Below are 11,944 nucleotides of genomic sequence, written 5' to 3' on the forward strand. Positions count from 1 at the left end.
TAATGTATTAAAGAAATAAAAAATACGCGTTAAAATGTTTTATTTTTTTGCATCAAAACGGCGCCCCATACGAAGAAAAGGCAAGAGAGATTTTTTTGTCACGAGGAATTGATTGACAAAAATGATTTTTAATATCTCGGAAAACGAATCATTTGCGGACATACGTTTATAAGCAAATTGCCATTATTTTCTCATGTAGAATCACCCCCTGAAATTTGTCGCACTTATTTACTAACACCCTGTACATAAACAACAGATAATTTAAATAAATAGGATAAACGTCATACTAAGATTAATGATAACATTCATATTCGAGCTACATTACTGTGAATAAAATCTTCAAAACTATAAAAAGCATTTTTTATTAAGTATTGTTTTTATATTTGATTTAAAATTATTTTCATTAAAAATTTGAATTTCGTGAGGTATTATGTTAAAAAATTTGATGGCCCAATAATTAGTACCGACCCGCGTTTTACTAAGTCTTACAAATTTATTACAGAAGTATGTGCTCTTTCGGCAGTTACTACATGTCGAAGATTTTTTGTGAAATATGTCAGGGAAAAATGTGTTAACCAAGTGGTTGGCGTCAACAAAATAAGGAATGTGCCAAAATAAATAGTAACTTATCTCAATTTGCCTCTTCCAGAAACCTATACAGGGCACTGCTTTAGACATTCTTCCGCCACTCTGTTAGCTGACACAGGGGCCAATATTACCACCATTAATGGACATGGGGGTAGCGGAGACATATATGGAAGATTCTATACAAAATATCAATCGCAAATAAATTGTTACCATCTTCAACAGAACCTACCGAACATGCCAATTATACAACGTGCGCAGTAAACTGAAACTATTACCGCAGCAGCCTCATTGAACATCCAGAACTAAATGCTGCGATACCTAACAACACTGGATCTAGCATAAATTTAACTCACTGCAATATTGGCACTTTCCATTTACATGTAGTGCAAAATAAATTGTAATCGTCCTATTTGTAATAGTTACTGTTTTGTATTGAAATGTATTATTTAAATTATACCCCCAGTTCGGGTTGCCTATACCTGAAATGGATATAAAATTTCAATTGTCAAGAAAAATAATTCTTCATAAAAATGTTTGCTTGTCAAGAAGCAAGATCAAGTTAAATATTTTGGAAAAGGTAAAAACAGAGTAAAAAAAGAGTAAAGTACCTTAAATCTTAACGCTACGTGAAAAAGTAATGGGGAAAAGTTGCTTGGATAGACCGATCAAATTAACTCATTTAGAGGGGCAAAAAAATAAATTGTTACCTGGAGTTTTATAAGTGGAAATGGTAAAGCGGCTTACAATAAACGAAAAAAAAATAAATGCGTGAGCAGGGGCGGCGGAGGGTTGATTTGGGGGGTTGTAAAGTTATGAAAAATTGTATCATTGGAATTTCTGGCGAAAGTTGAGGTCAAACAAAAAAGTATCTAATACAAAAGTTGTAGATCATGAAAAAATCTACAACTTTTGTAGAGATCATTTTTGACATAACTTCAAAATTTCCGAGAAAAATGCGAAAAACAGGTTTTTTTCTGATTTTTTGTTATTTATTTCTCATTTCCGCAAAAACAATTTAATTTTGACGAAACTTGGTGAAAGTATACCTTTCTCTGTCTTAAATAACCTCAAATTTTTTTAGATAAAAAAATCGAGAAGTTTCTGAGATATTAATTTTTTCGACCTGAAACACTTTTTTTTCAAAGAAAAATTCTACTTAAAAAAATTATCGTACAGAGTTCTGCCGGTAATCATTTTTTTCGTTTTGACATATACTTTTTGGTGAAATAAAAAAATTTGCAATCACAATTCAAAAACATGCTCGAAAATAAAAAAAGTAAAAAATGACTTGCAGCAATGAAATTTTCAGTAATTGTTAATTTGTTTAAATTAAAAAAATCAAAAACTGATTACACCATTCAATTGTACGGAAAAAATACAAAAAAAACTGTCACATTGTTGACCCAAAACTATTTTTATACAGTTTTGCTATAAACATGAGTCGAATAGTGAATAAATAAAATAAATAATATTTTTTTTTCCGTAGAATCAATTAGTGTTTGATGAATTCATAGATATACAGTGTGTCCAAGATAAGGATGGGATAGCATTAGGATCTAGGAAACGGTAAAATATACGGGGTGGCTCAAATTAGAAAAAAAATTGTGTTTTTTTATAGCTAACAATATCCTGTTTACAAAGTTTTAAAATTCCGGGTAGTTCCGGAAATATCCGGAAAAACCCTAAATTTTGGTAATTTGTTTAATTTTTTTCTGGCTTTATTTGAAAACGAATTTTAAAATAAATTACATATTCACAATGCTACTTTTTTCGCTCTATACAATGGCGTCAACATTTTTGCAATCCGACGTTTCGTCTTCGAGGGGCCATCATCGGATTAATTTTTTTAAATACGTCGCTTCTATTTTTATGACAAAATTTAAACTAATTCTAAATTAGAGGATATTACTATTGTAATTGCTTAAAAAGTTTTTAGCTTGTTTTATGTATAATTTAAAATTTTTCCTGAGTACGACTCTGAACGCTTTCAAAATATCTATTGGATGAAGTCATAACAGTATAAAAGTCAATACCGCACAAAATATACAACAATTTTTTACTATTGTTAGCAATACTAATTAGAAATAATGAAATATTTCATAAATTCATATTATTTTTTTATTAGGTACTTTTTAAATTATGGATTAAAAAAAATTGTTGGATATTTTGTGCTGTATTGACTTTTATTCTCTCCTCTCTCTCTCCCCTCCAATAGATACAGGTATTTTGAAAGCGTTCAGAGCCGTACTCAGGAAAAATTTTTAATGATGGGTAAAAACCTTTTTAAGCGATTACAATAAGTAATATCATCTAATACAGAATTAAAAATGACTAGATTTTGTCATAAAAATAGCAGCGATATATTTAAAAAAATTACTCTGACGATGGCCCGTCGAAGACGAAACGTCGGATTGCAAACATGTTGACGCCATTGGATAGAGCGAAAAAAGTGGCAATATAAATATGCAATTTATTTAAAAATCTGTTTTCAAATAGTCAGAAAAAAAATAAAACGATTTTGTAAAATCTCGTGTTTTCGGATTTCGTGTCAACAGTAGTATCCAGAGATAATTTATCATTTATTTGTGCATTTGTAATTTGACTTAGATGTTTATAGCAATACTGTACAAAAATAAAGTTTTGGGTCAAACAATGAAACACAGTTTTTTTTATTTTTTCCGTAGAATTGAATGGTGTAATCAGTTTTTGAATGTTTTTTAATTTAAATAAATTATCAACAATAACTGTAAAATTCATTGTTGCAAGTCTTTTTTTATTTTTTTTGCATTTGTGAGCATGTTTTTGAAATGTTATTACAGATTTTTTTATTTCACCAAAAAGTATATGTCAAAACGAAGAAAATTATTTCCGGCAGAACTCTGTACGATGATTTTTGTAAGTAGAATTTTTCTTTGAAAAAAAGTGTTTCAGGCCGAAAAAAATGAATATCTCAGAAACTTCTTGATTTTTTTATCTAAAAAAATTTGAGGTTATTTAAGACAGAGAAAGGTATACTTTCACCAAGTTTTGTCAAAATTAAATTATTTTTGCGGAAATGAAAAATAAATAACGAAACATCAGAAAAAAACTGGTTTTTCGCATGTTTCTCGGAAATTTCGAGGTTATGTTAAAAACAGACCCCTACAAAAGTTGTAGATTTTTTTATGGTCTACAACTTTTGTATTGAATACTTTTTTGTTTGACCTCAACTTTCGCCAGAAATCCCAATGATACAATTTTTCATAACTTTTCAACCCCCCAAATCAACCCTCCGCCGCCCCTGCTCACGCATTTATTTTTTTTTAGATTTATTATAAGCCCTTTTCTACTTATAAAAGTCCAGGTAACAATTCTTTTTCCTCCAAGTGTAATTTGGTTGGACTATGGAATTAAATTTTATGTTTAAATATGAAAGCATGGCCTTCTAGTTAATACTCGACATACTGGGATATTCTAGGACTCCACTTATTTTTTAATACTTTCGGAGAAGCCATTCTATTTAAAAAATATTGCTTTGTTTAAAAACAGATACATATGTTTGCATATTAATAATTTATTTTTTGTACAGGGGGATCAAAAACCTCAAAAACATTAATCCAAGATTTATTTTAAGAACACAGCAGAATCAGTATCTACGCGCCATTACAAAACTATTCTACATGAAGTCCGCCAAGTTCAACACATCCCTCCAATCTTTTTTTAAATGCAGCGTAGATCGAATGTATCATTTCTTGATTTACTTGGGCAACAACTTCAATTATCCTGCTTTTCAAGAAATCAACATTGTGTCAATCAAGCGGCGACAAGTCAGGGGACCTTGCTGGTCAACAAATAGGACCATATCTTCCTATCCACTTCTCTCGAAATTTTCTGTTAAGATAATTGCGGACTTGAATTGTTGAGTGAGCGGGACATCCGTCTTGTTGGAAATACGCTTTTTGTCTATATTCCAAATGTTCTTCTAATTCTGGACAGAAAAACGTGTCTAGCATCTCCAAGTACGTATATTGATTTAAATTTGCTTAAAAAAAGTATGGCCCAATTATTCGGTTGAAAGTAATCGCGCATCAAACATTTACTTTTTTTAACCTTTGACTTCTTGAAGTAACTGTAAAAGAAGGATTTTCTTACGACCAAAAACGACGATTTTGCGACGATACCACTCCATTACTAGAAAAAGTGGATTCATCGGAAAAAATTATATTTTTGTGAAAATTTCTATCCACCACAATCCCTTCTCCTATCTCTAAACAGAACTCCAAACGATGTGCATCATCACCAACTTCTAGAGTGTGAATTACTTTTGGTTTGAAAGCCTTAAACTTATTTTCTACCAAAATCCTCTAAATATGTGTCTTGCTAACATCGATTTGTTTAGATATCTTCCTTAGTGACAGTCTCGGGTTTTCTTCTACCGAATTCAAAACTAGTATTGTGGCTGCATCATCATCATCGTGTCTCTTTTTTGACCCTTTTACCTTTTTTACATCACCAGTTAAATCAAATTTTCGAATTACTTTTCTCAGATTTTGGCGGGTAACTATAACATCTGGATATTTTTCATGAAACAATTCAATTGCTTGGCTATAAGAAATGTTACCGATACCGTAACATTGAACAAGACAAATGCGATGCTGTAAAGTAAGCATTATTTGAATAAAATTAAATATCAACACCTAATGTCACAACTAATGTCAAACAATTATTGATAGCAATTGCCTTCTACAAATTATTGGTATTTTGATTATTTCCTTTGGGGCTTCTTGAAAAAGAGAGTGTACAGAAAACCAGTGCAACACAATGTTGATTTCTTGAAAAGCAGGATAATTGAAGCTATTGCCGAAGTAAATTAAGAAATGATACATTCGATCTACTCTGCATTTAGAAAATGATTGGATGATGATAGTGTTGAACTTGGCGGACTTCATATAGAATAGTTTTGTAATGGCGCATGTTTTTGAGGTTTTTGATCCCCCTGTATAAAAAATAAATTATTAATATGCAAACATGTGTATCTGTTTTTCAATAAAGCAATATTTTTTAAATAGAATGGCTTCTCCGAATGTATTAAAAAATAAATAAGAGTTCTAGAATATCCCAGTATGTCGAGTATTAACTAGAAGGCCATGCTTTTATATTTAAACATAAAATTTAATTCCAAGCAACTTTTCCCCATTACTTTTTCACGTAGCGTTAAGATTTAAGGTACTTTACTCTTTACTCTGTTTTTACCTTTTCCAAATTTTTGAACATTCTGTACATTAAATTGAACAAATGACTATCTTGCCATGGGCTTCTTGACAAGCAAAAATTTTTATGAAGAATGATTTTTTTTGACAATTGAAATTTTATATCCATTTCAGATATAGGCAACCCGAACTGGGGTCACCCTATATATTGTTTAATTAATAACATCATAAATAAGTTTCGAAGAAATTATAAATTATTTTGGCATTTGATTTATTCTGTCGTTTCTAGAATGAAATAGACTTTGACGTTCTAGAACATAAAAGTATTTTGCAGCTAGATGACAAAAAAGACTCACTTTGTCAAATGAAAATTTAACGAAAATGTTGACTTTTGATAACAGTTTTCGAAAAAAGAACTTTTTATACGATTCCAATATACAAAAATGTCGCGGTACTGCTATCGATCAATTTTAATGATTTTAGTTCAGTGTCTTGTCAACGTGGCAAACTACGGTAAACTTAATATAATAAATTTCTTAATTTGACTAGAGTTAACACGATACAAAACAGGAATTTAGGATTATTATATGTATATACAAATACCTACAAATCGTTTAATTAATATTGGTAAAGACTCTTTTTAATAGACATTTAGATCATAAATAAAAAACAACAAATTTTGACTAATTTTAGGATGAAAAAAAATCCCTTAACTGTTTTATGAAATAATAGAAGTTTCATTCTCTATTTCTCAAAAAAAGACAGTGGATAAATCTTTTTTCCATCTTCGTTAAATGTAGAAATATATAAATTTTTAGGCTTAACCGAAGAAGACACCCAAACTCTTATTGAAAACGTGGACATCATCTACCACGGAGCAGCTTCAATAAGTTTCGATGACCATCTGACAGATAGCATACTGCTGAATACAAGGGGAAGTAAAGAAATTGTAGAAGTAGCATTGCAAGCAAAAAAGTTAGTAACGTTTGTGCATATATCTACTTCATATTGTAATTGCGATAGATTCGAAGTAGAGGAAAAAATATATCCAGCACATGCGGATTGGAAAAGTACTATAACATTGGCGGAACAAGTTGATCCACACACTTTAAGTATTTTGTCACCGAAATATATTTATCCTTTACCAAATACCTACACATTTGCAAAATCTTTAGCTGAACATGTTGTTAATGATTTGTGCAAAGGCAAACTGCTTGCAACAATTGTAAGGCCTTCAATTGGTAAGTAAATCCAGAAAACTGAAATCTAAAATTCTGTTAAATGTTAAAATGTTAAATTCTGTAAACTGTTTTGATAGAAAAGAAAAAAATCATAGATATTAATTTATTGTATTTTCATTAATTTGTCATATTTTACAACAGTATAAATATTTATTTTTCTATCAAATATTTGTCTTTCTGAGGAAAATCAAGATGCACTATAATTCTTAACTAAAATCGGTTGCAGTGAATCGATTAATAGTTAGCAAGCAGTATCTTAAATTCAATGATCGCACTTTTTTAAAATTTTTGTTTCACAAAATATTAGTGGTCTTCTTTCATTTATGAAATAGAAAATTATGACAAATGTATCTTTTTATCTACGTGTAAGAAAACATATTATCTAGGACACAATTACGGTATACTATTGTTACTATTCTGTATACAAGACACGTTCCAAACTAAAGAGGACTTTTTAAAAACAACAACAAAAAGTTTTTTGGCAAAACCGATTTATTTAAATAATAAATTTCTTAGCTAATATATTACAATTAACTATTGCAGGTGTATGTATCACTTAAAATTCAGTTCCAATGATAAGCCAATTCCTGATTTTGTTCGGCAATCATTAAGCATTTATTGTTCAAATAAAAATTGTAATAATCGAAAATGCGGGTGCGTTAAAGAAGGTCTAAAATGTTGCGATGAGTGTAAATGTCGCTTTATTAAATATTTCCACGAAGATAAGAAAAAGATGACGAATTAGAATGTTTTTAATATAGGGCCTAAATTGTTAAAATATAAAAATTGTGGCAATAAATGATTTTTTATGAAGAATAGGTAATTATAAATGGCAATTGTTATAACTATGGTGTTTGTCATACTGGTATATTTTTAAAATTTTAAAATATGTCAAAATGTCAGCAATCATACTAACCAATTTTATAAATAATACCTATAGCTTATACCATTGAATAAGTAGGTATAAGACACCAAACTCACATAGGCGGATAAAAAATTCAAAATTTGCTAGTTTTTTTACCTTAGGTAGGTATTAATTTAATTTTAAAAAATTACTCGGACAGTAGAATTATTTTTTGAGATATAACGGTGGAGACCTTAAAAGCACATCCTCAGAAAAATAGAAAAATTTTTTTTCGAAATTAAAAAGATCCTGACCAACAAAAAATGTGTAAAAAGTTGTTTCGTGTACACGATCACCTAAATAAGAAATCGCACCAAGTCTAGTTTGGTTTTACGCCAGTTTTGACACTTTCCATTCGACACTTTGGCGCTTGGTTTCTGGATCATAATCAAAACACCAAGATTCAACACCAGTCACAATGTTGTAAAGGAAATTTTTTTCCTTTTTGGCACTCTTGATGATGTCTTTCGAATGTTGAATTCTGGGCAATTTTTGGTCGTCAATCAATTAGTGCGGAACAAACCGTGCTCACACTTTTCGGTAGCCCAAATGTTCGCCCAAAATGGGATAAATTGATATTTTTTTATCCAATTTTTTGGGGTCGTTGGACACGAACATCATAATGGCAACGGTCTCCGAGATATCTAGTGTCCAAAGTGGCCGGTTTCCACGTCATCTCCTGGAGTTTTGTAGAAATTCGTTACAAACTTAGCCGAAACTCGCACCGTGATATTCGTGTTCAGCGACCCCAAAAACCCCCGAGTAGCAAAATAATTCATTTTTCATTTCCATAATCATTTCCGTCAATATTTTCCAAGTTATACATTTTTCATTTTTTAACTCTTCTAGATGCAATTTTAAAAATGTATTTTTCTTATGTACCGATGCAATTTTCATTTCTCATTGATCACATAGGGTCACAAACTTTCTGGACGCTCTAACGAATCGTATACAAAAAACTGCATCACGATCCATCTTTCTACACAGATTTCGGAGGTAAGGCCGTTTTTAGTGCTTTATTTCTTCGACTACAACACTGATTACGAATTTCATATTGAAATTGAAAATTTTAAAATGGCGGATCCAATATGGCGAACGAAATTTGCCAAAAGTTGAATAAACTAACGGAAGTGGATATCGGGGTTTTTGACCTCACTGATTATGCGAAAATTCAATTTATTGTAAGCAGACAAATTACAATTCTTAAAAATTCGTCCTTTGATCATATTATTCTGTTGGATATTGTTGAAAGTCACGGGCTCAGAGTTAAAGCTTTCTTACTTTAATATTATTTGTTACTCAAAGTTTAATACGCATAAATGCGTGGATAAACATTCGTTGCCATAATCTTGGTTCATCAATCAATTTTACTAAGTTTAAAATGTTCGATGCTCATTTTTGTACCGATGCCAATGACATAAACATCATTTCAGACGCAATAATTGCAATAGATGACCTTACTGGAAATACCAATTTTTGAAAAGTCCTGTTTGTTTTGGAACGCACCTTATATTATCACCACTACAAAAGTTATGTTGCTTGAAACTTTTACCACTGATGTTTAAATTGCAGTTGTTCCGTCTTTAGACGAACCAATTCCTGGTTGGGTTGAAAACTTCAATGGCCCAATAGGTCTGTTCAATGGTGCAGGAAAGGGTAAATAGAAAATTATATTAAACATAACTTATATCACTAATGTCAAAATTTGATCAAACGAAATTTTTTTATTTGTTTCTTTAACTAATACCGTTTTCCCGTATTTCTATTTTTTTGAAGATTGGTATGACTTTAAACAATGGACGTATTTCGTAAACATTATTTTATAATTAAATGAAACAAAACAATGGCGGAGCAAATTTATCAAATTTTTTTATGAAATTATTTCCAATATGTAGTGATTAATACTTTGAGAAATTACATCGATTTTGAATAAAAACAAAAATGTATTAATAAAGCATATTAAAAAATACCTAACACCTGTTCAATATTATATTTCTAGGTATATTACACATTATTTATGGAGATAAAAATTCCACTATTGATTGGATTCCAGTGGACATTTTAACAAAGTTGTTAATTCTGATAACCTACAAAAAGGCATTATTTAAGTAAGTATCTTTAATATTAATTTTAAACATGTTATACAGGGTGTCCCAGAATATGTGAGCAAGTTCCTATAAAAATTTTCCCCAGAGGACCCCCCCTACGGAGATACAGGCCTTAAAGGAATCCCCTGAAAATTGATTTTTTTTTAATAACTTCCAAAATCCTTTGTGTAATTTAATTATTCTTTTAATACGGTGGACCACAGAGGATCCAACAATTTTCAATTTGCAGAGCTAGGGAACGAATAACATTAGAAGGAGCTCATGTTGAACTGACATACAAAATTATGTAGTTTTGTAGTCGGTTGTAGTAAATAGTTTCCTTTTTTAGTTCAAGGTTCAAGCTATCTAAAAATATAATTTTTGTGCCTTTATCGTGGAAGGGTGTAAAAAAATTTACATTATTGTGCTACATCTAGTCCGTCCCTGGCAAACCAAATAAGCCAAATTGTTTTCATGGGTCAATTTTTAAGGAGTCTTATCTGTTGTCCATCGTATTAAAAAATAGTTAAATTACAGTACAAAGTATTTTAAAAGTTATTTAAAAAAAATTGATTTTCAAGAGCGTCCTTTAGGGGCCTGTATCTCCGTAGTTAGGAGGAGGGGGGCACAAGGGAAGTTTTTATAGAAACTTGTCATGTAATCCTTCAAAAATCATTACTCGAATTATTGAAAATTATTCAAAATTTCTAAAATTACCAAAAATATACGTATTACTTATATCAAAAATGTTACTGACCGAGGTACCTATACAGGGTTGTTTACGCCACCACTAGGCGAAATTAACCTAATAAGTTATATCAATGCACTATCAACGTTACCAGTTGTACTCTAACAAATTCAGAGAATGAGATATTAAAAACTAGAAATTTTAAACGCCATGGAAGAGGATCCTGGTGCCAGTACTGGAAGATTAGCCACAAAATTTTAAGTTAGCATAGTTTGGCTTTAGGTTGTGCACTGGTTATAGGATTAAATTATACAAATAATAATATTATGTTCATTTCACATAATTTTGATAAACATATGAATTTAGATGTTTGTTTCTGTTATATTTCTGTTACCATATCGGTGGTTCTGCACCACTTATGAAAGAGCCGCCCCTGCTAGAGTAAAGATAGCATTCATTAGACAAGTGTCACTGAAAATAAGATATTACTTTAACTGCACGCAAAAAAAGTATTTGGATCAAATGAGCAGATAGTTTTAAATGGAACTATTTGCTGCAAATGTTATTTTATTCTATTCAAATGTATATATTTTCGTCAAACTATGTGAAATATTTGCTGAATTCTATAACTTTTCTTAAAATTTATATTATTTGTAAATATATATATAATTTAATTTAAATCTTTTATAGTTTTGAAATTTATTATCTCGGACTTTAGCTACAATATCTCTTATTGTTCATCAAAATAGCAAACATGATTGTTTCAAAACTACCAGTTCCTTAAAATATAACGAGCGTTCAAATAAAAAAGTGGTCAAGTTGGTTCTGAAAATTTGGACGTAGGGCGTAGCGTATAGCAAATGAACTTAGACGTCATCTGTCAAAGCGCTATATCGCCGCTATCAATTTGAATATTTTCGTTTTAAAAAGCGTTTAAAATGGTGTTTTCTCAAGAACAAAAAGTGTTTATCATAGAGTCCTACTTTAGAAATGGACGCAAGATTGATGGAATATGGAAGTATTCTATTGAGGAATGTTTCATAGAATTTCAAAATCAATTTCCCGGCGTTGTTGAGTACAAAATTTTTCAAAGTGCAGTTCAGCGTTGTGTTAATGTTTTTCGTGAAACGGGCAGTGTAACAAGAAAAGAAGGAAGCGGCCGACCTAAAAAGCGGACTGAAGAATTAAAAGAAAATGTCCAACAAATAATGGAAAATGCGCCAAGAACTTCTGTACGTGTTTTATCA

The 11,944-nt window shown here is 30.6% G+C and overlaps 1 protein-coding gene across 1 annotated transcript in view; it reads left to right on the plus strand.

The window, feature by feature from the left end:
• The window catches only part of LOC108915313 (putative fatty acyl-CoA reductase CG5065), a gene marked incomplete at its 5' end in the record, with an annotated part of 41,914 nt that overhangs the window by 8,278 nt on the left and 21,692 nt on the right, over window positions 1-11,944 (plus strand). Inside the window, 3 exons of the mRNA XM_018721308.2 lie at window positions 6,596-7,018; window positions 9,495-9,578; window positions 9,922-10,030. Coding sequence (XP_018576824.2) covers window positions 6,596-7,018; window positions 9,495-9,578; window positions 9,922-10,030 — 616 coding nt within the window. The remainder of the gene's footprint in view (window positions 1-6,595; window positions 7,019-9,494; window positions 9,579-9,921; window positions 10,031-11,944) is intronic.

The sequence above is a fragment of the Anoplophora glabripennis genome, unplaced genomic scaffold (assembly GCF_000390285.2).
Source record: "Anoplophora glabripennis isolate ALB-LARVAE unplaced genomic scaffold, Agla_2.0 scaffold1362, whole genome shotgun sequence".
Taxonomy (NCBI): Eukaryota; Metazoa; Arthropoda; class Insecta; order Coleoptera; family Cerambycidae; genus Anoplophora; species Anoplophora glabripennis.